The sequence below is a fragment of the Vanellus vanellus genome, assembly GCF_965231255.1.
Source record: "Vanellus vanellus genome assembly, chromosome: 11".
NCBI lineage: Eukaryota > Metazoa > Chordata > Aves > Charadriiformes > Charadriidae > Vanellus > Vanellus vanellus.
The window spans coordinates 5,985,396-6,012,987 of NC_138916.1; the positions used below are offsets into that span (position 1 = coordinate 5,985,396).

At 36.1% G+C, this 27,592-nt stretch overlaps 1 protein-coding gene across 1 annotated transcript in view; it reads left to right on the plus strand.

Annotated features, from left to right (window-relative positions):
- The window catches only part of VPS13C (vacuolar protein sorting 13 homolog C), a 100,885-nt gene extending 77,945 nt beyond the window's left edge, over window positions 1-22,940 (plus strand). The window contains exons 72-85 of the mRNA XM_082488820.1: window positions 336-447; window positions 1,471-1,584; window positions 3,240-3,376; window positions 3,629-3,710; window positions 4,100-4,213; window positions 4,466-4,541; window positions 5,185-5,348; window positions 6,581-6,626; window positions 7,663-7,786; window positions 8,479-8,593; window positions 16,645-16,736; window positions 17,761-17,884; window positions 18,143-18,226; window positions 21,190-22,940. Of these exons, the coding sequence (XP_082344946.1) occupies window positions 336-447; window positions 1,471-1,584; window positions 3,240-3,376; window positions 3,629-3,710; window positions 4,100-4,213; window positions 4,466-4,541; window positions 5,185-5,348; window positions 6,581-6,626; window positions 7,663-7,786; window positions 8,479-8,593; window positions 16,645-16,736; window positions 17,761-17,884; window positions 18,143-18,226; window positions 21,190-21,291 (1,486 nt within the window). The 3' untranslated portion in view covers window positions 21,292-22,940. The remainder of the gene's footprint in view (window positions 1-335; window positions 448-1,470; window positions 1,585-3,239; window positions 3,377-3,628; window positions 3,711-4,099; window positions 4,214-4,465; window positions 4,542-5,184; window positions 5,349-6,580; window positions 6,627-7,662; window positions 7,787-8,478; window positions 8,594-16,644; window positions 16,737-17,760; window positions 17,885-18,142; window positions 18,227-21,189) is intronic.
- Window positions 22,941-27,592: the final 4,652 nt, after the last annotated feature.

Consider the following 27,592-nt stretch of genomic DNA (forward strand, 5'->3'; position numbering starts at 1 on the left):
GAGGAATAATATGTTGTTTAGGTGATATCATCCATGGTGCATGTGGAATCATAATGTACGAATATAAAAAATATTTGGTGATGGTTAATATTTTTAGGTAAATTTTGAAAGTGTTAAGATATGAATAAACTACAAGTTTACTTGTAGTTTATTTACAACATTACAATAATGTATAGCTTTGAGGGTGGTAAGCCCTTCTAACTGTAAATAGGCAGTTGATATTGTAGATTGTAAGTCTTAATATGCAACGTTACATAACAAAACTGCAATTATGTAGGGTAAGCATGTGATATTTAACTTCTACAAGTATACACGGTTTGGTTTTCCCATTTTAGATACTTCATGGTTCTAATCCAGGAAATGGCACTGAAAATTGATCAAGGATTTTTGGGAGCACTTAGTGAACTTTTCACTCCATCTACAGACCCAGAAGCTGAAAAACAAAGGGTAATGTATGAGACAAAATGATTTTTGCAAGAACAGGGCCTTTATAAGTGTTGTGATTTGCTGAATATTTCAGTTTAAATGAGTGAATACTGCATTAGACAACAGCAAATAAATGGACATGGTAAGGTAATTTTCAGTGAAACAATGATATTTCTGTTAACGTTGGCTGTGAGCATTACTAATTGACAAGGTTGAGTAACTGATACTTGGGTATGTGTAACTCCTCTGCTTTTTTAATGATTCATTCATTGATGGCACAATTGTTTCAACCGTGGGTATGAATTGTTAAGGGTGGTAGACAAAATAAGGTTAGGGTTTATAGAGTGGACTTTTAATTGTCTGTTAGTCTACAGTCACTTGCCTTTAGAGTGCAGAAGGAGCAGATTTTCATGGCTCTAATTTAAATCTTATATAGTTGGATAGTATTCAGAAAGATCACGTTTGGTTCTAGTGTGCATTAGGAGAGTCATTCTTACAAGTTGCTTTTTCTTAAAAATTATATCTTCAGATGTACTATGTAAAAATTCTGATTTTGTGAGGAAATACAGAACTGCAAAGAACCTCAGGAAGTTAGTTATTTTACCGATATTTCTAAATTAATTTAGAAGTGATACCTTAAGTGATTGAGGAATCTAAGGCAATACCAAGTGATAGCATAAAATGAATGGACAAGTCACCAGAAATTGTTGTGGTTTGTGTTTGGAGTTTTTTGTTTTGGGTGTTTTGTGTGTTTTGGTGTTTTTTTTTTTTTTTTTTTTTTTTTTTTTTTTACCCTTGATTAAAGAAATGTATTAGCACAGTTATAATCTGGTATGCAAAATTAATCTATTTCCAGTTTTGGAGGTGTTGGCTATTTAACCAGTTAACTGTTTTATTACATTTGACTATGTTTATTATTTGTGCTGTTTATTTATATGTATATTTTTTTACATGTGTTTCTATATAATATTATTAATTATATTACATATATGCTGATGAGATAAACTTCTGTTCTATTTTTTCTTTTTTTTTTAACAAAACCAGACTAAATTAATTCAGCAAGATGTGGATGCACTTAACACTGAGCTAATGGAGGCTTCCCTAACAGACCTGTCAATGCTAAGCTTCTTTGAGCATTTCCATATTTCTCCAATTAAGGTACGTAATAGAGATACTTTTGGTTAATGAGCTACTTGATATCAGTGATGTCTTAATTCCTTATATTAAATAAATCCCCGGATCAACCTTCTGTGTAATTGAGGTCTTCATGCTGTCTTCCTAATGGGGCTTTTTTTAATGTTCTCTAGAACTTAATACCTTGTTGGAAAACTTTCTTAGTTGCCCGTGTTGCCCATGAGTGCAAACAGACCCTTAACCATTGCTAAGGGGGAAGAGTCAATGGGTATAATAATGAGGAAAGCTAGATAAAATATATATAAAAATTAAAACCTGAAGGTATCCAAGTAATGCGTGACAAATTGTAATAAATACACTTTCAAGGGCTTGTCTTCATGTCTCTCCTGAACCAGTCAGATTTTTCGGAACAAGGCAAGAAAGATCGTCAGTAATTATACATTATTCTGAATCAACAGAATGCTGCCCGAAGGCTATCAGATTGAATAAGAATTTAGAGGAAAAAAAAATTACTTTCTATTTCTCATCGAACCACTGAATAAAAAAGATGGACATAAACCCCAATACAAGTGCTTAAATTCTGGCACTTACTTCAACTTTTTACTTATTTCACTAGGTACCTGTTAGGGTACACTTTGGTTCTCAGAATCTTTTTTTTTTTTTTTTTTTTTTCCCCCTAATATGATTGTGCTTATAAACTTATATGAATGTGAAGCCAGGGAAAACACTAGAGGAACAAGGCACTATTGTGATGTTTTAACATTATCCTCTAGCTAGTCTGGTTAAAGTTGTTGGAAAAACGGTTAAAATTATAACCTTATATATTATATTATAAGTCTCTCTTGCATCTTTATTTGAAATGTCTAGACGTGCTGTCTGTTCAGTACAGGAAAGGGCTGCTTTTTCTCTCCCATTTTTTTTCACCTTGCTTCAGGGACTCATCTCAATATTTTAAACCACTGGAAGGTGGGAAGACCATGAAAATGGCTGTGTGGCCTTTTGGTGAAAACAAACAAACAAAAAAAACCCCCAAAACAACCAAAAACGAAAATTGGGAATCTTGAGAAAGTCAAATCATACAGGTTAACTGCTATGCACTCTTTTAAGCACGTGGAAGGGAGTGATATTAGTTATGGTGGTGAACAAGGGAAAAGGCAAATAATCTTCTGTTGCCCTCTCCACCCTTAAGAAAAAAAGTGTGTGGATTTCTTCAAGTGTTTTATCAACACTAAACAGTCCCATTTTACAGTGTTAATGACAGTTCTCTAATGTTCATGCATTTCCCCAAAAGAGTGACTAGTTGCAAAAATACACACGAGCTAGTTAAGTAAATCAGAACATGAAATTTAACTTGTACTGGGAATTAAGCTCCGCCTACTTAACATGTTATTTCTCTTACTTTACACAGAAGTTTACAGATGTAGACATAACAAAAGTTAAATGTCTAGGGCAATTTGACACTTCTCTATATGGAAATATGAATAAATAGATATGTTACCAAAGTAATACCAATGTGAGTTTGAGCAAGCTTGTTTAAATCATATATTTTTTCAAAGTGAGTAAAAATATGCTTACTGCTGTTTCACCACTGGTTTGTTTACAGGTGCACCGCACAGCCTGTCTGGTGTGTGTCTCTTTTTGTCTTGATTTGTGTTGTTTTACTAATTCTGTCTTGATAGTTGCATTTGAGTTTGTCTCTGGCTTCTGGTGGAGAAGCATCAGATAAGGGGGGAGAAATGATAGCCATCCATTCTCTGAATTTGCTGTTGAAGAGTATTGGAGCTACTCTGACAGATGTGGATGATCTTATTTTCAAGTAAGCTAATAAAGATTTTTTTTTTTTTTTTTAAAATATTTTGAATAAAGCTACTATGCATTTAATAATCAGGTCCATGGTAAACTTTGCTGACTGACTCTATTATAAATGTAATCAGCCTTTGGGGAAAGGGAGGAATGGAGGGAAGATGGGCTTTGGGCTCCTTTTTAAGAGAACCCTTCAGGGCTATCTGAAGGATGTTTAGAAGGAGGAAGGATATCTATAACTAAAGTGTAATTACTTGTCTTTCAGACTTGCTTTCTTTGAAATTAAATATCAGTTCTACAAGAGAGACCAACTGATGAAGAGAGTTGTTAGACATTATAGTGAACAGGTAAGCTTATTTAGTTAAGCCTTTGTGTAAAATTTTGAGTATCTTACAGACTGCAGAAAATGGGAAAGAAAAGGTTGAATACCTCTAAAAGCTACTAATTTTTTATTTCATAACACTGAAGTAGGGATCTGATGGCACATTATGAAAATGTAGATACAAAAGTGTTCTGAAAATGTGTGTTAAGAATTTTAAGTGATTGCTTCTGTTCTTATTTGTTTTTCTTCTCCAAAGCATTCTAGTAGTTATCTATACATATACTGCATCTTTTGCCTGAGCCTGTCTTTATTCTAGTAGGAATACTTAGCTGAGTACCTTAACACCTTACTTTAGTAAAATAAAAAATTTGCCAACCTTGTTTTTTCCCACCCCACCCCGGCCTTGTTATTTAGCTCCTGAAACAGATGTATGTTCTTGTGCTTGGGTTAGACGTTCTTGGAAATCCATTCGGCTTAATCAGAGGCTTGTCTGAGGGAGTTGAAGCTTTCTTCTATGAGCCATTCCAGGTATGGCTTCCCGATTCTTCAACTGTGTGTGAATAGTAGGCTCATTGAATATACCGGTAAGGTTGTAGTTTTGTTGTCACTGTACTCTACACCCTGAACAGTTAAGCAAGCAGTAATTTTTTATGTTAACTTTGAAGAAATAACATATTCAAATGGCCTTACACTGATGAAAGTAAAGGAATTGCTAGTTTTTCTTGAAATGGATGCATAAATAGATAGTTTTCTGGTATTGATAATAAGCTTCATTTTTAGGGTGCTGTTCAAGGACCTGAAGAATTTGCTGAAGGCTTTGTAATTGGTGTTAAAAGTCTTCTCGGACACACAGTGGGTATGTATCATATCATTACCGTTTTAATAAACTAGGTTAACTCATGGACTGCATTTAGATTTTTTTTCTTATTATTTTGAAGGGGAAGTTATAATTTTAAAATATCTACAGGGTAATTCTTGAACAAGTTTGTCAGATACTATTGCCGGTATTCGAGATACAGATCATTCATACCTAGCTTACTTGAGACCATCTAAATGTCTGTTTTGTTTCTCAGTTTGCTTGCTCAGTCTACATTGCATGTATACTTGAATTTGTAACATGCCGTGGATGAATAAGGAAAATAATAATGAAGGTCCTAAAATGTCTAGAGAGGCCTGAGAAGTGTTCTTAGGACCTGTTAATGTTACAGTTACCTTAGATTTTTGTTTAGCTATGTGTTACAGTAATTACAGAGAATACGATTCCATCCAATATGCTATATAACATGTACCGAAGTGATTTAAGAGTTACCTTTCAGGTAACTCTTCAGGCCAGATTCCAGAGTTTTCTCATGGACAACATGGTAGTCACACTGTGTAAATTCGTAATATCTAAACTGAATATGAAAGGAAATTGTTATGAACTTTGTGGCTTATTGTGTGTTGTCTGCTGTTAAATTGTGAAAGAACAGTAACTTTTGCTTTCTGTCCTGTTCCATCAGGTGGTGCAGCAGGGGTGGTGTCTAGGATCACTGGTTCTGTTGGAAAAGGCTTGGCTGCTATTACCATGGATAAAGAATTTCAGCAGAAACGGAGAGAGGAAATGGGTCGGCAGCCAAAAGACTTTGGTGACAGTCTGGCCAAAGGAGGAAAAGGCTTGTTACGGGTATGGACTTGAAGTTGACGGTATGATGTGCAACTCTTAATGCATGCTCAAAAAATATGTGCACGCATGTTTGTTGTCATCTTTATCAGTTCATGAACTAAACAGAAGAGACAAACAGGCAGTTGGTTTATAGGAGATTCAGTATAGTGTATCAGCTTCAGTGTTTGAGGTCATCTTTTTGGCCACCCTGAGTAACTGAAGGTTGAAGGGAAAGAGGGAAAGGAAAAGTGTAGGAAGTAACATTTTTTTTTTTTTTTTTTCCTGTGAATTATGCAAATAAACAAATACTCATGTTCAACAAATGTGTTATCTAATTAAAGTAACTGGGCCCTTATTTTACCTCGCAGTCAATTCTGTCGTTAAAACCAGTGAATTATGAACTCAGGCCATGTGCTGCATAGTAGAAATGGCTTTCTATATGCTGAGGTCTTATAAAAGCTGCTGGGTTTTCTTGACTTAAAAGAATGTGAACATAAAGCAAGTAGAATGTGTATAAAAGTAAGTACTGCATTAGGCTGGATAGATTTTTCTGAAGTAGAAGCTGCGTGACCCTTATATTTTTTTTATAATCTAAAATCAGGAATCTTTTCTGGTTGCTGGAAGACCATGTCTATTTCTAGTTAAAGTGTTAAGTATGAAACAAACCTCGTGTAAACCATTACTAAGAGATCTGTATTCTATCACTTTCCACTCAAAATAAAAACAGTGAACATATTTCTAAGTAATTGTAAGTAATAAACATTGTAGAGTTGTTTCTGATACCATTTGCTGAAAATTTGGAAGTTACTTCAGTGGATTTTTATTCCTCTGCCTTAGTGTCATTGAACTACTTGACCTTTAAAGTCTTCCAGAGAGTTATTTGATGTCAATTCATCTTGAATACTTGGTATTGCTCACTCATGATTGGGAATTCTCTCAGCTTCCTGTTAGTAATGGAATAGAGACATTCTTAATTATTACAAGACTGATTACAAAAGATTTGTTAGTCTGTCTTGCCAGTACAAATGTTTCTTCAGCCATCTTAGGTTCCCCCCCACTTCTTTCCCTCAGTTATTTTCTTAAAAATTTAAAGTAAGAAAACCAAACAAACCCAAAAAGCTCCAGCCAAAGTGTTTCCAATAGCGAACTTCATTATAAAGTTTTAAAATGAAGGATGAGAGACAACTTGTTGTCCAGTTAGATTGTAACATTCCTGTTTCTAAGTAGGAATTTAATTTTCTTCTTCTTTTTAGGGTGTCGTTGGAGGTGTGACAGGCATAATCACTAAACCTGTAGAAGGTAAACACCACGATTGTACTGCACTGTTTAAATGGTTTCCTCATACTTTACAATTCAATTTGATATTTCTTAAAATTACAAAGTGTGGTGATGCGAAGGCTAAGCAAGATTATTTTTATATTTCTAATTCAAATGTGACCTTATATGATGATTTACTCAAATATATTTGTAGCTGTTATCGGGTTACCAACTTTTCAGCCTTTGTATGAATTAAGGAATGTTTGTCTTCATGATGTATTTTAAGCCTGCAGTAGTACCTGATTTATTGTTTAAAGCCAGAATAAAGATACTAAAAATAATAAATTAAAAAGCAGCAATTGAAAAAGTTTTTGGGACTCCAAAAGTTGGAGAAATCCCAAAAAGCAAATTTGTTTTTATGCCCGAGATCAATATTTGTTTTTGTGAAGACTGTCACTTTATCAGCATGATAGATGATGAACAAATCCAAGATAAAATGCCTCTTATTAAAATTCATGTAACAGTGATTTAAATGTTGGAAGTTGTTACTGTGGTGTATTTTATGGGTTACCGGCAGATACTTTGAGGTGTAGTCCTTCACTCGTTGATGGATGAACTCATGTGCTTTCTAAACGCTGTCTTAGCTCTTGCAGAGTTCTGTATAACCAGAAACATGTCATTTTGAGGTAGAAATAGGTAATTTCCCTTATATTTGTGCAACTTTGAGTCTTCAGGTTATTTTGTTATTACTATCAACCTATAAAAACTGATATATTGACCTACAGTCCAGACTGAAAGTGTGAGAAGGAGACTCTTGTTAATATCTCAGTTATGCTGGCTTTGGAGACTGGTAAGGTGTTGAGTGAACTGCAACATGTCTGAACAGGCAAGGAAGCAATGTCTGACTCTTCATAGAGAACATTTTTTAATAAGTGGATTGTACATAATCAATTTCTGTGGGCTCTTTCCAATACGAAGCAGTTCTAGTGCAGCCTGGAGCATTAATGGCTTAATTCTGTGGTTAGTGTCTTCAGGTGAGTCATTAAAACTTTCCTTTTCTGTACCCTTTCTTTTAAAGGGGCTAAAAAAGAAGGTGCAGCTGGATTCTTTAAAGGAATTGGAAAGGGGCTTGTAGGAGTGGTAGCCCGCCCGACAGGTGGCATCGTAGATATGGCAAGCAGTACCTTCCAGGGAATTCAAAGGTAAAATGTCAAGAGGAAGTACTGAAGTACTCTCTGTATGTTGGATACCAGGTGATAAAGTGGTCCAGTAGTGACACACAATTACTTGTGTTAAATACAATATGCAGCAGGATATATGGGGTTAAGACATACCTAGTAGCCTGTAATGAAATCAGTGTGTTTTATGATGAGCTCTGGAAATTGCTGTGTTGTAGTTCAGGTAGATGATAACGAGTCCATTTTCTCCTTTCAATTTGATTAGAAAGTAATTAAAAGATTGTGCAAATTTTACTTTTGAGTTATGTTTGTGTACTGTTGAATGCAAATCTAAATGTCATTTAAACTTACTGTAAAAAATAGACCATTGAAATTTTCAGAGAAAAACTTGCCAGTTTGAAATTCAGTTAGCAGTGCACAACAGGGGCTTCTTGTGTTTCAAGGGGACCTTTGGAAAGCGAGTTAATAAACATGAGAACCCTTAGTAAATTACCCACAGATGGGAGTAGATTTCTCCCTAGTTATTCTGTAGCTGTCTAATTGGCTAATGTTACTTTGGATTTATTACTAGCAGTCTTTACTATCTACATCTGTAGAGTACCCAGGAAGTGTCAGTGGGATACGTGGGAAGTGAAAGCGTGACTTTTTAAAGTTATATTGGTGAAACTCAGAATTGTAGTAAGCTTACCAGAATACTGTTCCACTGTTTATGGCAGGGTGGCAGAATCAACTGAAGAAGTATCTAATCTCCGTCCTCCGCGTTTCATTCACGAAGATGGCATCATCCGGCCGTACGATAGGGTGGAAGCCGAGGGTTATGATTTATTTGAGGTATGACTTGCATTGTGAATACAGTTAAAATTCGCTAACCTACTGGGTTGCATAAAGGATTATGTTACAAAAAAGCTGCCAGGGATCCGTGGCAGTTGTCACCTGTAGAAAAAGTTTGTCCCAGCCTATTTCATAAGGCAAGCCTGTATAGCAGAGGAGACCCAGTGCTTGTAGTAAGCTGAATGTGACATTGCTGTTAAATGATCTTCTGGATGTCATGTTCCATAATTGATTATCTCATGCTCTGGAAGGAGGTTGTAGGATTAAGAATTAGTAGGATTAAGATTTGAATATTTGGAAACAAGGAAAACACTTTGATGCTTGGTTCTAATGTTCTTAATAACAAAGCTGAGGCTGGTTTACAAAGTAAGCAACTTTTAAATAGGAATAGAGGAATTGTTTGGCATATAAAACATTTACTGAAATTCCTTTTCTTTTCTTTTTTTTTTTTTTTTTTTTGGTGGTATCAGCAGTTGAAAAAACTGCATTAATTCTCCAAATACCACGATTTGGTATTTCCTTATGTTGTTGTTAATATCAATATGTCATAGCTACAGGCATTGTGGACGTTTAGCCTGCTTCTACATCTGGATGTGGCTAACATATGGAGGATGAATAACAGTTGTTTTCAAGTCCTAGATAATCAGAATCCAGTTTAATTTGTATTTCAGTCTTCACATTCTTAAAACTTACCCTAAAGTGCTGCTTTTGTTGCTAAAAAGTTAAAGTAAAATAACGGTCTACATTAACATCTCAAGACAAACTTGCATATGTGCTACTTCTTTCTAGATATTCTTCTGATCCACAATTCCTATTTTATTTCTAATGCTTCTCTTATTTCTCTTTCTCTCCTCGCATACGCAGCAAGAACTGGAATAACGGAGTAAACATTTTCCATATTTCTTCTCTGTCGCGGTCTTTTTATCTGCCTTAAGTATTTAAATTAGCATTTAACATGTCCTCTCCCCATTCATATCTTCTCTGTGTTGCAGTTGAATAAAACAGTGTTTCGTGTTGTCCAGGCTAAGAAAACAAACAAACTTGAATAAGCATCTTCAGTAAGATTAGATCAGTGAGTAAGATGAGAGAGACAGGGAAGGCTTGTTTCCTGTACATTTGTTTTTCTAAGGATGCTTAACTCCTTATGAATGGCAGCAACAGAAGGCACTTGGAAGAAAAATAAATCATGGTAGGGTAGATGCAGAGTTCATTTACTCATTAATGTTCTCTTAGAGCTAGGGCTGGGAAGAAGGGAGAAAGCAACATTTTGATACTAGTGCAAAATTTAAAACAGCGATATTGAATGGAATTGTCTTCTGTGAAAATGCTTACAATTTCATGTTATAGAAAAACTGTTTCCATATAAATGCTGAGAAAACCTGTATTTGTGGTTATTGTAATATGCCATAGGCCTGTCACACATCTCATGAACCACTATCGCTTCAAGTTACTCCTACTACTTCTTTATGAAAATTTTATCAATTAAAAAATATAGCCAGGCCAATTGACTCTGATTTCATTCTACAGAATCTTCTGGGGCTTTGCTGTTCAACATACTTAAATGTAAACTTTCAGCTGTTAACATGAATTTACATAAATATATAAATATATATATTTCTAAATTAAGTGATGCCATAAATTTAGTTTCTAATACAGAATCTCATAAGTTAACAAGCTAAGCTTAACAAGCTTTTCTCAGAGCAAATTGCCTATCGTACATGAAAAAAAACATTGAACAGAGATGTCTCTCTGCTGCTAATGCCTTTTTAGAATTTAGTAGTCAGTAGTCAGCTTATTTAATTTAAAACTTAAAAGAATAAAACATTTAGTGAATTTTTAACTAATTAAGCAAACCAAATTTCTTCATGTAATCAGATTTTTTTTTCACTATATTTTTTTCCATCTATCTAAGAGGAAAAGGTAGTGCAATTAACACTGAATACTGGCTATTATGCAGTTCCTGCACAGCTAATATTTGTGTTTTTCTTAGATCTAAATTCTGTAAATTGGAATTGTATACTAACCAGGAGTGAATCCTCTGTATAGTTCACTAAATAGGGTTTCTTCCTTTCAGAAGTCGGTTAAATGAATACAGGGTGCTTTTGTGTTTCGTTTGTTTGTTTGGTGTTTTTTAACTAATTGATTTTGATTATAATGCTAGAGGTTAGTGTTGGGAAGGTTTTGTTTTCTAAAGTAAATTAGAAGCAAGAGGGGGACAGTATCTTCACAGGAAACAGGATATTTAACAAGGAAGATGAGTCAGAAAGTCACTTTTATATGCATTTACAAATTTAATTGCAAACAACTCAACTTATAGGTACTAGTGCTGTTTATTTTTGGATCCAGTTTTGAACCAGCCTTACAAGTAGTTCAACCAGAATCCCCACCCTCTCATCTTTTAACTAACTTTAATTAGTATGTCCCTTTAAAACAAATATACGGGTACAAGTTTGAAACCTTGAAAGTTACATTGAGGAATGGATGCCTCAATACTGTCCAGTGCTTGGACAAAAAAAAACGTTTCACTTAAATACTCACTTGTATATGAAATATAGACATTGGTAAACATTAGAGCGCAGCTTAGGAGGAGCGTATATGTAGGTCTTAAAAGGCAAGTGACTGTTTTCTTCTCGGAAGGGTTTTTTTTGTGCAGAGTGAGGACAGTAGCCAGATGGAGTAGATCAGTTCACTTGTGTAAACCTGTTTACATGTTGCATTTTCCCAGAAGTGCTGGATCTAATTTATACAGACTATATAGGAATCTGCTCAATCAATTCAAAACCTGGAAAGTCAGATTTGATGTCTTGCAGGCCATGTCTCTAGCTTATGCAGTCAGGATTAGTAGTACAGGATGTGTTTTGTGAAACATAAATGCACAGTATATATAGCTGGAGAAATCAAAGAGCAAATAGGGCATCTTTATGAGAATTCTTTTCCAAGGAATAAGTTCTCGTGAATTTTAATCTTTATATGAGGACTGTTTGTAGTTGATTGGCTAAAACAGGTGATGAATGCTTTTGGCCTTGTTAGTCTTTGCCTTTTAATATGCAGGTACTTAATATGCTGCCTTTTCTGGTGAGGAGACTGTCTTCTAACCCCAGCACTTAGGGTCTGACATGATGCCAGTTATACATTATTCAGTGTCTATGGCTTTACTTTGTTTCATTTCCCAGTTAAAGCATGGAGCTTTATAAAGAATGCAGAACACTCCATGAATAATTGAGACATGGTGGTGAGACAGTGTGTGGCAGAGAAAATACTATGCTAGGTTTCAAGAAACTGCAGATTCTATTCCTAGTTGAGTCAGTGTTCTGCTGTGTAAATTTGCGTTGGTTCTTTCATTTCCACATAAAAGAAGAATTAATTGAACTTTAAAGGGCTCTAGTATTCTCATAAAAATAAAAGCTTTTATAAAAATGCCCGAGTTTTAAGAGTGTGCAGATCATGGAGTAAGTGCAACCCCCTTTTTGCATAATGCCACCACCGTTGTGCTGATGTCTATCAGGTGTATTGAGAATAGCTCTGAGAAATATTGCATCTTGGAGGCACAGAGCTCAGTGGGAACCCTTACTTTAGTAATATATTGCATGTAAAATCTAGAAATACTATTAGGATTGCTTCTGAAGTTACGAGAAACAAGCTTTCTCTCCAAAGCTTTGAGTCTAAATAGAGGAACGTGTTTATGAATAAATCTGTTTAAATATGTGGCATGTCTCATTTCTGCATAGCCAACAAAAGGATTCAGACTATGGATTGCAGCCTTTGAATTGCAGTCTTACATGGTGGTGGGTTTTGTATTTCTAGAATTGTTTCTTGTTTTTAAAATAGCTATGGTTTAGGTATAAAATGTGAGTTCGTATTTTGATTTTAGTCCTACACTGCCATCTTTCTTCTGATGTTTTGAAAAGACTTTGAGATATAAGCAGTCTTTCTGGCATTTTCTTCTTTTCATGTATGTTTCACAGTTTCAGAAATCTTTAAGATGGTCAGAAAGTGATATTTTTTTATAAAAGATGTAGACCTTATATTTTCAGTTGGTGGAAAAGGCCAAATTAAAATGTTTTTCAAAGCATCACATCACTAGGAGAAAATCCAGGAAAACACTATGCTGTTGACTTAAACTCTTGAATAGTAAGCCACTCTTGAGCTTAAAGGATTTTTGGGGTCAGTTGCAATGTATGATGATATTTTAAGACATTTGTTGAACTTCTTAACTAGATGAAAATAAAATGCAACTATAAATAAATGTTGAAGCCTTTATTAATTGATTCTGATTTAAGATAAGTTGACACAGGATCTTTTCATTTTGGTTACTTAAACTATATAGAGTTCTTAGCCTGTGTGGTTGATCATAGACAGATAAATGTGGAGTCAAGTTTACCTCTCTTGTCATTTTACCAGTTTTATAGATCCAGCCATGGAAATGCAGAAGGAAACGTATCTGTACAAGGAATTACTAAACACATACTGAATTTTTAGTCCTCCCTCCTTAATTTGTTCTCACTAGTTTGTTGGAAATAACTGGAGAAACTTGCTGTTATACAGAGGCTGAATTCCACAGTAACAGCTGTAAAAGGAACTGAAGGTCATCTTATTTTGTTACGAAGAACATCCAACCAATCTTGAGGCATCCAGTTGCAGGCACTTGCTAAACTCTGATCTGAGGTGCATGGATTCTGCATCCAGACAGAGCATATATGGCTTTCATTCTTCCTTATGTTTCCTCATGTTCCTCCACAGGAGCTGCACATTTTCCATTAAAACAGGTTGTGTGATAAAAAAGGCGGTTGTACTGGCTCAGGGAGTACAAAGCTAACATGCATTGACATTATGCATATGAACAGTCTTCATTCATTTTTACAAAGTAAACATTATTTACAAATGGAATGTGTATTTTATAAAAGACTTTTTACACTGACTTAACATTCTTAGTGGTAGAGGGTAGAGTAGGTGTTTGAGATGCATGCACTATAGGTTGAATTTCAGCTTTTCAGTTGACTTTTCTCTGTGGTGACTGTCAAAAGCTTTTGATCCTAGCAATAAATGGTAAGTTTTATTTTGTGACATAGACTGCAGTAATTGGAGTTTCTGTGAATTCCTCAATTGATGACCACCATAATTTTTAAATATAAACAGCTTATGGTTGTCAAAGAACATAACTAGGTTAGTGTCCCTGACCAGGCTTTTCTGACTACTGTGCTGGAGCCCTATGTTTGTTAGAAGCTTCTTGAGTATAAATGAAACCCATATGCTTTTGCTGGCTAGAGTCTTAGGGCAAAGTCCTGGGTATGCACACCCTCTTTCCAACACTTGTTTCCAAGGTTCAGGCTACCTAATCCAATTGCTCTACGATTACCAGTATTGCTGGCTTCTAAACATGGTCTAGCTGCTTATGAATAACTTTGCAGAATTCCAACATCAGTGGCACTTTGGTTTGCAGGTTCAGAGATGTGAGATGATTGAGGTATAGGAATGTATGTATTGCATATTACAACTATACTTAGCTTTGCAGTCTAAAATAAATGCAGAACTAGCTTTAAACCTGATATGTATTTTCCTTGTTTCATTTTTTTTTCCATGCCAAGAGTTTTCATCTTTAAATGTAACAACGTACGGCTTCCCCAAAGAGAACAGTAGGCATGGGTATTTTAGGAGCTTCCCATTGGAGTGTTCTGCTGGTAGTTGGTTTTAGATAAGTTGTCTGATATGACACTGTTACTATGGTAGGTTTGCTACCCAGAGAATTTGCGATCTCTGCATTTAATACAAGCTGTCTACAGGTAAGGTTCTCTAGTAACAATTACGTCCTTCAGTAACAATTACATATTTACCATGTACATGGTAATTACAGACTAAACATGAATTCTAGCAACCTTGCAGCTACTAAATATGTACAGGATTATAACAGGAAACATGTATTTAATTCTAGCAGACCACTTCTGTCCTGAAAACTAACATTCGTTCAAACAAGTAACCCAACTTCCTCAGGTGTTCCTCAGGGGTTGGTACTGGGGCGTGTACTGTTCAACATCTTTGTCGGCGACATGGACAGTGGGGTCAAGTGCACCCTCAGCAAGTTTGCCAATGATACCAAGCTCTTTGGTGAGGTAGACATGCTAGATAGGAGGGATGCCATCCAGAGGGACCTGGACAGGCTGGAGAGGTGGGCCCAAGCCAACCTCATGCAGATCAACAAGGCCAAGTGCAAGGTCATGCATCTGGGTCGAGGCAATCCCAAGCACAAATACAGGCTCGGCAGGGAATGGCTGGAGAGCAGCCCTGAGGAGAGGGACCTGGGTGTGCTGATTGACGAGACGCTCAACATGAGCGAGCAATGTGTGATGGCAGCCCAGAAGGCCAACCGTATCCTGGGCTGCATCAAAGGCAGTGTGGCCAGCAGGTCAAGGGAGGTGATTCTGCCCCTCTACTCCACTCTCGTGAGACCCCACCTGGGGTACTGCATCCAGCTCTGGAGTCCCCAACAGAAGAAGGACATGGACCTGCTGGAGTGTGTCCAGAGGAGAGCCACAAGGATGATCCGAGGGCTGAAGCACCTTTCCTATGAGGAGAGGCTGAAAGAGTTGGGGCTGCTCAGCCTGGGGAAGAGAAGGCTCTGGGGAGATCTTATTGCGGCCTTCCAGTACCTAAAGGGGGCCTAACAGGACAGATGGGGAAGGACTTTTTACTAGGGCATGTAGTGATAGGACGAGGGGGAATGGCTTTAAACTGGAAGAGGCAGGTTCAGATTGAACATTAGGAAGAAGTTTTTCCCTTTGAGGGTGGTGAGGCACTGGAACAGGTTGTCCAGAGAGGTTGTTGAGGCCCCATACCTGGAGGTGTTCAAGGCCAGGCTGGACGTGGCCTTGGGCAACCTGGTCTAGTGGGAGGTGTCCCTGCCCTATGGCAGGGGGGTTGGAACTGAATGATCTTAAAGGTCCTTTCCAACCTAAACCATTCTATGATTCTATGAACTACATTTACCTGTAACACATAGTTAATGTGTTATGTTAGTTAATCAAGCAGGAGGCAAAGTAGGGTGGACAGAAACAGATTACCTGCTTTCTGACAAATTCATAGCAGGAGAACCAGTGGTTGGCACTGATTTATTCTCATAACCAATTTGAGGTTGAGTTCATTTTGGTAGTACGTTATTCAATTCACAATTTTATCTTTTTGTACATGATGTTTTGATGAGTATCCATTTCCCTTAAATACTTTGATGTCTTGCTCTGTGAATTTTGTTGCCTTTAAGCCAGTGTTGTTGTGAGCTTGATTTAGGGAGACTAATCAAGTCTCACTTGATTAGGGAGACTATCTTCCCTGCTGCTCTTTGGAGTTGATGGAATATTGCAAACCTGGTGACGTGGTTTAGAAAATGTTATACTTCAGTTAAACACCATGTACAGAATAGGAAATCTGAAAAATATGTAACCAAAAAAATAATCAAGAACTAGAAAAAAAAAAAAAAGGCACTAGGAAGCACTTCAGTACTTTATTTTGAGACTTTTTTTAACCTCTCTATTCATAGTTTATCACTTGAGTTGCAGTTGTCTACCAGAAACGTGATAGAAGAAATTGAAGATCAAATTACTCTTCACCTTTTATATACCTTCTTATTTTGGATATTGAGTAGGCATGTTCAATGCTTCAGAAGCCTGACCTTGAGGTGCCTTGAGTATTTGTAACTTGATAGTTGTTTCTAAGGGTTTGGGTCATGTGCTGCCGCTTTCAAAGGTATTGTTACAGGATTTTCACTCTTGAATCAAGTCTGCAGCATGGGGTGTAACAGAATGAACATTACTAAACAATTATTAGCACAGAAAGGAAATTGAAGTTAAAGAAATAGTCTGATACTGCAGTGTCACTGTTCCACCTCTCGAGTGGAACGGATCAGACCTTTCAGTGACTCAGCTTCAGGAGTGAGAACACTGTGAGAACCTGCCTTTAAAGAACTAGTTCAATGAGGTAACTTTTAAAAAGTCTTTTGAATGAAAACACTGCTTTGAGTTTTCTTTTCACAACCCCAAAATTATTTTCTATTTCTGTTTCAGAAATTGCACATCAGAAAGCTGGAAAACGAGAGGTATCAATACCACTGTGCACTTCCAAGAGGCAGAAGAGCAAACCTTATTGTTACCAATAGGTATTAAGTTTTGAAGGCTTTCTAAGGGCTTGTCTTGGGTTCAACTTGGGGATTAGATGTCTAAGTCTAACCTGATTGCTATTCTCTGCATATGTACTTTCCTTGTGCATTTTGTTCTTGATTTTTTTTTTATAGTTTATTTTGTTTCCTTCATGAAAAATGTAATATAGTAATGATGTCAATACCAGTTACTACTTTAGGAAGACAGTGTGCTCTGAGGTCAGTGACCTTTTCATCATACTAGTGGGAAATATTCTTTTTTTCCCTCTGTTTCTAATTTTTCGAATTAGCCGATGATAAGTGTTTGCAGTCAAACCAGCATTTTGATAATGCACATGTTTGCAATCTTGTTTATTAAAAGATACTCTAAATGGATTCTTAAGTTTTTGTATGAGTATGAAAATTAATATTAAACTCATCAGAAAAATTTTAGAATGCAAGATGTTGCTAGTTTTGGTACACAGTTTGAGCACTCAAAAATTTCTAAATAAATTTAGATAATGAGAAGGAACACATGGATTATCATCTCCACATCCCAAATGTCACCAATTTCCACCTTGCCTGAGTATATGAGATAGGCTTATCCATAATGACACCATAGGAGGCGTTCCACCATGTTTGTTTTATAAAGACTAGCACACCTCAAAATTCAGACTGCAGCTGAACAAGCGTTTTCAAGATCCTGAAAAAGCCTGTTAATGTTAAGACTGGCTCTGAGGAACTGGTTTGAATTAACCGATGACCCTCTAGTATCTAACTCTAGTAAAATGTTTGGATTTGGAGGGCTGGGTGGGTTTTGATTAAATTGGGCTGCGTATACTATGTGATATCATAGATCATCTTGGAGTCTTAGGGACAAAGTGATTATCTTGGAATATATGTTAACGCAACATGGTTCCACTGTGACTGAGTGGATATGTTGAAAATGCCTTCTCAAACAAATCTCTTTGTTTTGTTATTCTGGCAAAGTTCCAGTCCCACAGAGAAATTATTAACTCTTTTTTTTTTTTTTTTTTCTGAACAGGAGAGTGATATATGTAAAAGAAGTAGAAATCTTAGGCCATTTAACCACAGAGTGGGATTACTTATTTGAAGACTTCACACGCTGTCCCTCCTACGAAGGAAATATTTTAAAAATAGCTGGTTTGGTAAGAATAACTTGAAAAGTTTTTTTTATTTAACACTCTTAAGAGGTCCAAACATGCTCTTAACTTATTTATGGTTCTAACTGCAAACTGTGGGACTATGAGATGGCATTTACTTAAAATTTCTTGAAAGTATGAGTTGTTTTGGACAGGGGCCACATTGAAATCTAACCTGAAGTTGACATTCAAGCCATTTAAGTATCAGATTCTGATTTCTTGTTTTGTGAGTCATCTGAACCTTTTTGTTCCCCTCTGCAACAGGATCAAAGGATGTTCCAAAGGAAGGACAGTACAGGTCATGAATGTGTAAAGACAGTTCAGCTTCAGGATGAAACTACAGCAAGGGTATATTCTTTTTTTTATTCTTTCATCATCTTTCTTTATGATATTGTTAACAGTTGCTGAAACTCAGCATGTAAAAAAAGATGGGAATGTTCAGAGACCCAGTCTAGAATAGACTGCTGTGCCTGAGGACTGTTTATGATACTTTCATGTTAAAAATGAGTTTAACCAGGAGAATGAGAGAAGATAGTCTAAAGCATTCCAGAGACAAAAACTAGCAGAAATTTAAGGTTGAGGTTGCATGGTCTTATGTTTTGTATATTAAAACTCATTAAAGGAAAATAATTCAAATACCTGAAGTACTAGGCTAAGTTCATTATTGTCTGCAGGATTCAACATACCTCTGAATTTTGCTACTTTCTCATTATTTCAAGATCACTGGACTAACCCAAGAAGTGTACCTTGTGTGAAAAAGCTTACTTAGATTCTTCCCCCCTCCCTGCACTTGGGTTTTCTACCACTTATCTCTAAATATTCATATTGAAGCTGGAGAGGCTGATTTATTTTTGAAGCTTTTATTCTGTTGGATGGTTGCGTCTCGTAGCTAACTCGTATAAGCTGAACTAAGAATTTTGTATGAATTCCAAGGTGCTTCAACAATAGTAAAATTTACTTACGAAACCACGTGTCTTGCTGTAGTTTTGTATCAGATGATGAAAGAGGAGTTCTCCCTGACACCAAAAGTGAAATCAATTAGATCCACAGCATCCTGGAAGTGTACTTGAAACCGGAGCTCCAGTAAATGGCAAGTCAGCAGTTAGAATCAGAATAGGGGCCAAATTGCGTCTGTTACATTGATCAAGCATTCTAAAAGAATGGGTTAGACTAGGAAGAGAAAAAAAAAATTGCTGTTGCTTTGAGGCACTTTTTTTTATCTACTAGAAGTCTATATTATTTCTTTACTGTCTGCTGTCTAAAGAAAATGTTCCTTCAGCTTTTTCTTACAGCATGTCTTCCAAATCACACTTTTAGTTAACTAATTTAAATCCTTGCAGTTTTTCTGTATCTTAGTGTCATGGCCAAAGCTGGAACATTGTACAAAGCACAAAGGCTACCCTAGAAGGATACTTTGTGTTTAATTCTCTTTTTCTGTTATTGCCTGACTGCATGCTCCTTTGCTAGTGTTTATGCTAGTATGTATACATTGAAAATAATTTTTTCTGTCCTGAAGTGCAACACTACCCATTTACCTTCCGTGGATTTCTGTTTCTTGAGTTTATCAATATTACTCTTTATTTTGCATCTTCCTTCTTTGCATAGATCCCACTTGTAAAGCTATACCAATTTGATAGGAAGACACAAAAAAAAGTACGCTTCACAAATAATCACTTCTGTGGTGCCCTTTGTATGTGCGTGAAACAAATGTCTTTTAGGATCAGGTTAAAGTTATCTGTAGCTTCCTTGTTCTTTCTGTCTCCCCTAAAAAACAAACGAGGCATTTAGGTTTGTCCCTCTTTAGTCCTCTGAGTCTTTCTCCAGCCTCCATGGGTTATCAGAAATCCATAAGTGTTTGAAATACTTCAAGTACACCTGAAACTGGATGGAGAAATGCCATGCATAAGTTATTCCTTATTTTAATATTCATTGTTGTATAAATTAGTTTTAATGAAATCATGGATAAAAGAAAGCCCTCACAAGCATTTCAAACACTTCAGCTCTCACTGTATCCTGGAATTACTCAAGTAAAATCGGAGTGACCATCCCAGCTACCCCAGTATGTTTTGGTGTTTTTTTTTTTCCCCTAGCTATTTACACGTATCACATTGATGTTAATTTTCTCAGACTAGAGATGTATCACTGTGTTAATATTATGTATGCACAATTTATGCATAATGTACAATGTGTCTAATGTTAGATAGTTGAGACGTGGGGTTGATTTAACTATTAGATTGTTTGGATTCAGGAATGAAATAAAAATGACTGGTTTAGTTGCACTGCTTTGTTCAGTTAAGTTGTTCCTAATTTGAGAATTACTGTTATGTTCTATTTTAATTTATCCTTTTGTTGATTTCAACTACCTATCCAGTTTGCGAGTGCTTTTCATTGTAAATATTTTCAAAAATGCCTGCTGTCATTCCTATCGTCTTTTAATTATCGTGACTGATTCACTTATATTTCCAGATAATGCAAACCTCTTGCTTGTTTGGACTGAAGGTAGTCCTCTTCTGAGGGACTTTACTTCAGGCTGAATCTTGTAGTTGTAGACTCTCAAGACTTTTCTATCAATTTTAGAAGAGAAAAAAAATCTTAATTTGATCTGATACTAAATTTTCCTCAAAACACCTTATACTTACTGCATTTAAACTTTTGCTAAAAAATGTGCAGCAGCAGGAACAGAGGATGTCAAGAGTTGATGTGTGCTGATTAATGGATCTAGTATGTTGCAGTACTTGATCAGTATATTAATTTAAGAGACCTTTGATCCCATAATATTGAAAATTCAGCAAAGACACAAGGAATGCGTCCTTACATTTGTGTTACTGAATGTTACTTACGTGAAATGGCTATTTAAATGCTAACTGCTGTTTTACAGTGTATATGTGTTAACAGTCCAGGCTGTAGTTCCCAGCTGTGTAGGCTGATTGGACATGAGTTTAATGCTGGCTGTTTAAATGGCCTGACTTTGAAAGCCTCCAGAGCTTATAGTATTGGAAATTTCATTTGCTTATTTAAAATTAGATCACTTGTATTGGGGTGCTGCCTGAGGAGAGTTTATCTAGTTAAGTGTGAATAACATCATCAACTTGAAAATGTGGAGTAGGTTGACAATATCACTGAAGCTTTTTCTGGGTTGAATATTATGCATGTGAATCAGAAGCTATGTATCTAACTTAAGGCTCATAAACTAGCCGGTGTATATGTAGGTTTTAATGCTGGTTGAATTAACTATTTTTAGTAGCATCTTATGGAAGAAAACTGCAGATTGCGTGCTTTAATTATCTTTTTTTCAATATGTTGCTCTACAGAGGATTTGTTGTGCCATTCAGGAAGCCCAGGCAACAAGAAAACAACAGAAGTTGGTGAAACAAGCATCATTGCAGTTGAAGAAACCGCAAATGCTATCTTGATAATGGCAGGACTTATCGAGTTTAACCTTTGGTATGCAATTTTATCACTAAAATTGATTAGAAGCAGCACATGGAAACATTGTGCAGAAAGTAAAGATGAAATATCTGAGGGCTTCCTTCAAAGTTAACAGCCATAAATGCTTTATTTTAAGAAGCTATGCCTATTTCTAAAACTATAGATTTTATTATTCTAAAATATGCATTTAAGTTTACAAATTGCAACTTTTGCGAAAATGTTTTCCCACTCTGAAATTTTCTTTTCTACTCTTCTTCATGTCAGGAGTTTTTGTAAATGAGTTCTAAAATAAAGGGGTTATCTGATTTGCACTCATAAGTTTATGGTTTACAGACAGGTTGTAGTAATTGTGGTTCTAGTGTTTTGCAGAATAAAGTACTTATGTTACTGATTGAAACTGATTAAAAACTCTTTCTATTTTAGGCAGCATTCTCTTTGAATTAAAAAATAAGTGTACCCAATTTAGCTATTATAATTTCATCCTTGTCTATTCAGTATTAGAAAATACTGCACTGGAGCAACATAAGAATGAATGTGTATGAAAGACATAGGCGGCTGTTGTCTGGAAATGCTTACTTTGGAATGTTGTTGCTTATACTGTAAATGAAAATCTGCACTTTAAAAATGGAAAATATTATTCACCTATCATATGCATGTATGTGGTTTTGGTTGTTTCACTGTAGCTTAAAGACTTCTCCAGCAGGAAAAGCACGCTGGTTTTAGACAGCATTGTATGGCAAAAGCTTAAATCAAAGTAATTAGCTTTCTGTACTTCAGTTTATAGTTGCTCCACTGGAAGAATGCCACCTCATCAGGCTAAAAGTCACTCCTGATTAAAATATTTTTGTTGCAGTTTCTCTTCCTGAAGACTCTTAGCCTGCAGTTTAGTAAGACATTTAAGCAATTTTAACGTATATGCCTAGTTCTTAATAGTATGAATAATCCCATGAACTTCATTGAGACAAGTTCCGTTCTTAAGACCAGGCATATACATAAGTGTCTGGGTCAAGGACTATATGAGCAAACAGATTTGAGTTCAGTGATCAGTGAACTAAGAGCTCTTGCTGTCATTCTTTGGCTCTCGAACAAGATATAAAGTGACCTTGCAAATACTTACTTGTGAAAAATTGCTCTTTCCAACTTACTTCACTTGGAAAGAATGATTTCTGTTTCTTTTTTTATTTAATTTTGTACCAGATAATAGCTATAGATATGAACTCACTCAATGAATAAAAATGGCAATATTCTTGCATAGATCTATTCAGTAAGTGGAGCAATCGTGAGAACTAGGCCTGGCTTTTTTAAACTCTCTTTATACTTAAGGGCTGGTGGATTCTATAAACGTACTCTTAACCTGTACCTGTGATCTCAGCAAAGATAGAAAGCTTAAGATATTTGAAAGTAAGCTGCCAAACACAGACCTTTTAGAGAGCATCTGCAAACATGGTTTTATTGCTACTGTATGCTATTAATCTGGTTTGCTACAATGGAAAAAATGTGGTTCAACTTTAATTCTTTGATAGTGCCTATTTTCCAGAAAGTTCTGCTCAACGTTAACTAAGTTAGCTGTCTAGGTTGTATGTATTTCAAGCCTGTATTTAAAAATAAAAAAAAGACAATAAATTTTTATATGCAATTATTTCTGCTATGATTTGAAATGTTGTTTATTGCAGTACTAGCATACTGCAGAAGAGCTTTCTACAGCCCAGTTTTTCTTTCAGTTTCGTTTCTGGCATGTAAGAGATAGTTGTATGTGTATTGCCTCTCAATTTATAGTTTAAAACAGATTTCATTTTGGTCTACTCTCAGGCCATGTTTAGATGAGACCATGTGCCTATTCGGTAGGTGCCTATTTGGTCTCCTAGATGGAAAACTGGCGCTTAAAGCAGTTCTGATGACATTTCTGACTCCAATCCTCTGCTTGATTCAGTTCTGTACTTCCTCATTTTTATTTGTAAACTTTCTGGCTGGAATTATAAACAGTGGATATTTTATTTTCTCACTTTATATGTCATTAGGTACAATGAAGTAGCTTCATATTTAAAATAGTCTGAAGAAGTAGTAGGCTTCTATAGAACAATTTTTTATCTTGAAATGCATGTCTTTGCAGTTTGGGTTGCTAGCTGAATTTGAACTGGTAGATGGCACTAAAATTCTGGCTGAAGAAGTAACGAATGACCTTCTTTACCACTTGGATCAACACTCAAGAGAACATGAGAGAGATCATTCGCTAAGGAATTCCGTTTCTTGCTTAAATGAAGATAGATGTTCAGGACCAATAGGTTTCCAGTGCTTGTCCTGCTTTCCTCAAGTGTTCCATTCCGTTTTACCTTGGTTTTTTGCTCTTGTTTTTTATCCAGCCTTTTGCAGTGCTGCATTCTCTCTGGTTGCAGTTGCCATTTGCTGTACCTAGGCTTTGCTCTCTGACTTTGGCAACTTTCTGGTTCCCTTTCTGCTCTTTTGCTTAAGCTAGTGCATCTTCTTGAAGTGCTGGCCGAGGGACTTAAGGGACAAGGAGGGTCTCTTGTCTAGCCCCTAAGTATATATCCAGCAGTATTGAACAACTGCAGCATTACGTCCTCTTTAGATGATCTGTAGATGAGGCGTTGTTGGGGTAGAGTGCATTTTCTGACAGTCTTTAGTGATGAATTTCAGCTATGTGCTGCAATATAAAGTGGAAGATCTTTTTCAAGGATTTTGGCTTTTGTTTCCTTTTTTTTTTTTTTTTTTAATTGTGTCACAACAAAGTGATTTCCCATACCATTAAGATTGTATGTTTCTATGAGTTTCTCTAGAGTTTCAGTATTACTGAGCACACAAGTTGGCCAAACTGTTGGGATCTTCCTAGACCTTTCCTTACAATAATCTCCCAGAAGTTTTTGCTTTCTCCAAAAGCCAAATTTTACTGAATGTAAGACATGGAATGCTAGCTTGTTAATTAGAACTCCAAGCATTTTGGTTGGGCCTGGGTCCTTGCTTTGCTTCAGTTACTCCGTTGCTTTCTGGCTCACCGTAGGTTTCTCTGGCTCTTCAAAAGCATTTTTAAGTTGTTTTGGGGTTTTTTTTGGTTGGTGTGTTTTTTTTTTTGTTTTTTTTTTTTTTTTTTGAGACCTTGATGCATGTTTAGTCCTTGCAACTGTTTTCTCACTCTCTTGCTTGAGCTGTGGCCTCCTTTCTGAAACTTCTTCAGTCCTTTCTGTCATGCCATCCCTCCCTCGGCATGCTCAGTTGCTTCCTAGGTAGGGAATGGTATGTCTTTCCTCAATGGAGATCTATCGCAACCTAGTAACATTTTTGAAGGACAGTAGCAGCAAATGATAAAGTCAAACTCTTTCATGTAAAAACAAGTTAATATGCTTTTGCTTATGATTTGAGAACCATCTAATGCCTTAAAAAAGAAAGAGAAAGACATGAGGATTTATGGAATTAGATAATGGGTATATGTGGTTCTTTACAGGGTGGTGCTAACAATTCCACTGCAATGTGGGCTTTTTTTTAGGGAGTGTTTTACTGTGATAATTTTCATTGAATTACTGTCCAATCTAGAGACTAGTAAGTCTTCACATGCTGAAATGTTGTATTTTGAAAATACAATCAGCTTCTTGACTAACTTACTGCACGAGCTTGGTCCATTTTGCGTTAACTGTTAAGAGGGATTTTTTAGGATCTCTTTCAATGGAAAATTTAATTTGTTTGAATTCAGACTTTTTCCTCTTAAAAGGACCCTATATTCATTAAGTTTACACTACCAGTCATTCTATACAGAATTACAATAAGCCAGTGACTTAAAACTAAAGTGAACTTTTAAAAGTAGCAAATACCACTACCACCCCACCCAACACTCTTAAAAACACTCAGACTGGAATCTCCATCCTTGTAGAGATTAACAACCTGAGTTGGCATGGTCCTGAACAACCTGCTCTAGCTGACTGGTTGGACTGTGCAATCTTCAACAGGTATTTTCCTCCCCCAGCTGTTATGTGATTTTTTTCTTTTTTTTTTCAACAAGAAATCTAAAATACTCCCCTCTTCCCCAAAAAAAAGAAAGAAAAAACCCAAAGTTGTAAGGTTCTGCGTTTCCTGGGTTAATTTAAATTATACCCATCAAAAGAACATTACACGTTTCACCATCATGTTAACCATTTCCTCAACAGTTGCATAGTCTGAAAGAATGTTTGGTTTATTATAGACACCGAATAGGGAGTGGTTTAGTAGTATGAGATTAAATAGTTTTAGAGGGGATTAATTGTGAAGCTGAAGGAGGGGATAAATTAATTCAGCTTTAACAATCAAGGTACCAATATTTTATTTTAATGGTACCACTACCATTGTGGCAGTAAATATGCTTTTGTTGTAGTAGAGCAACACAGTGATTACACTTGGTATATCCTAATCTTGGTCTTTGGTTGACAACAAGGAGTATTTTTGTAAGGGGTTACTCAGAGTATTTAAAAGTAAAATAAAAAGGATTTAATTTTAAAAGTGGAAACTGACTTATGAAATCTTTTGAAACTAGCTAGCATTTGTTTGACAAAATAATTCTTTTGACAGCTTATAAAGTCGCATTTAGTCAAACCTGAGTATGAAGACTTAATTTGGAATAGATGCCAGTGGACTGACCACTTCAAGAGAAATCTTAATATAAGAAACAAGTGGAGGGATTTGAGAATCAGCGTATACAACTTAAGGTTCCATTGGAAAAATCAAAGCTTTAGTCGCTTTATTAAAGTTTCCTCGACAAAGGTATGCTTTTGAGGGAGAGGGCAGTTATCAGTTAAAAAGATGACGCCACACAGCACACTAAGGGCAGATTGAAGGAAAAAAAAATTTAGACATCTAGATGTAAAATAAAATTTGTTCCAAGTATATGAATATTGTTCAGTTTACTAATGATCCTGATGCAATTGCCTGCCTTGGATTATGAATGTGATTTGCAAAAGTAACAATGATGCAAATACACAGATCTCCAGACTTTAGCATTTATCTGTGCTGCAATTTGGTCCTGTTCTGGAGTTTTCAAGATATTTGTCAGCAGCTAAAATGGTAGCTTAATCTAGTCACCTGACTTGTCTGAAGGAGCAAAGCTGAAGTATGAAAGAAGTAACTCTAAGAAGGAAAGAGTTGACCTATCAAAGGAACATGTGAATTTAAAACTTGATTCAGTCCATTGTATCCTTGCCCTTCCTACAGGTCAACAGGTAAACTTCTACTTTGAAGCTATTTTATATTCTTTGTTATTTGTTTTAGAGTGACAATTTTCATTGTCTATCCTGATCTAGTCTTCAGATTGCGTTGGGGCAGGGGGGAGAGGGAGGTGGGAGGAACCCTGTAATATTGGCGTTGTAGGTTGGGAATGAAGGAAAGTGAAAGCAGGATGGTGATATATCTGTAAAACAGTTAACAGTGGAAGTAAAAAAAAATTGCTAAACAGTTAATTTGATATATTGAAATCCTGCCACAAATTCCTTTTATATCAATAACTGGGAAAATACCTCTAGTTATGAAGACAAACTGTGCTACTTGAAAGCAATAACTGTGTTGAGTTTTAAACAAGGAGAAGAAATTTTTGTTTGGATTTCTGTCAGGGAGGCAAGAGCCATTACCAGGCACTTTACTGGATTCAGCACTGGATCAAACACTGAAAATTCTCTTTATTGGTAATTTGACAACACTCGCATTCCACTGTTCATCTTGTGTTGTGTCCACGTTGCTTCTGGACTCTGCTGTTTATCAAAGGTAAGCACAGTAAGTATGTATAATTCTGAAAAATGCTTGTCCAAAACAAAGACTTGAAAAATAGGGAAGCTGCTTATACACTGTATAATGTAGCATACCTCTAGGGGTTTGAAACATTTCCCCATCGGGTATGACATAAATTCCTCTCATACATAATCAAAGCTTTATAGGTAAATCACTGAACAGTGCAGGTCCTAGTCTCTGCTCTGATAAATGTGGCCCTGAATCCGCCCTTGACTTAGTTGATGTATGAGGACTGTATTGTGCTTATAAAGCTTCCTCTTGTGTTTATTGTCGTCTTCGCCTTTGGCTGCACTTTCCATTTCCCTGCTGGAAAGAAATTTGCTGTTGACTTTTAAAAAGCTATGACATTGGGCTAAGATGCTCTTAAGGAGTCCAAAAAGACTTCTGCAACTGATCCCATAAGAACGTTGCAGGTTAATTATCAGTAAAAGCAGAACAGAAAGTATCATGAAGTCAGTAACTTATACTTAAGCAACCCAGTTTTAGACCTCATCCTGTCTTCAAAGATACGTAATCAAATAACAA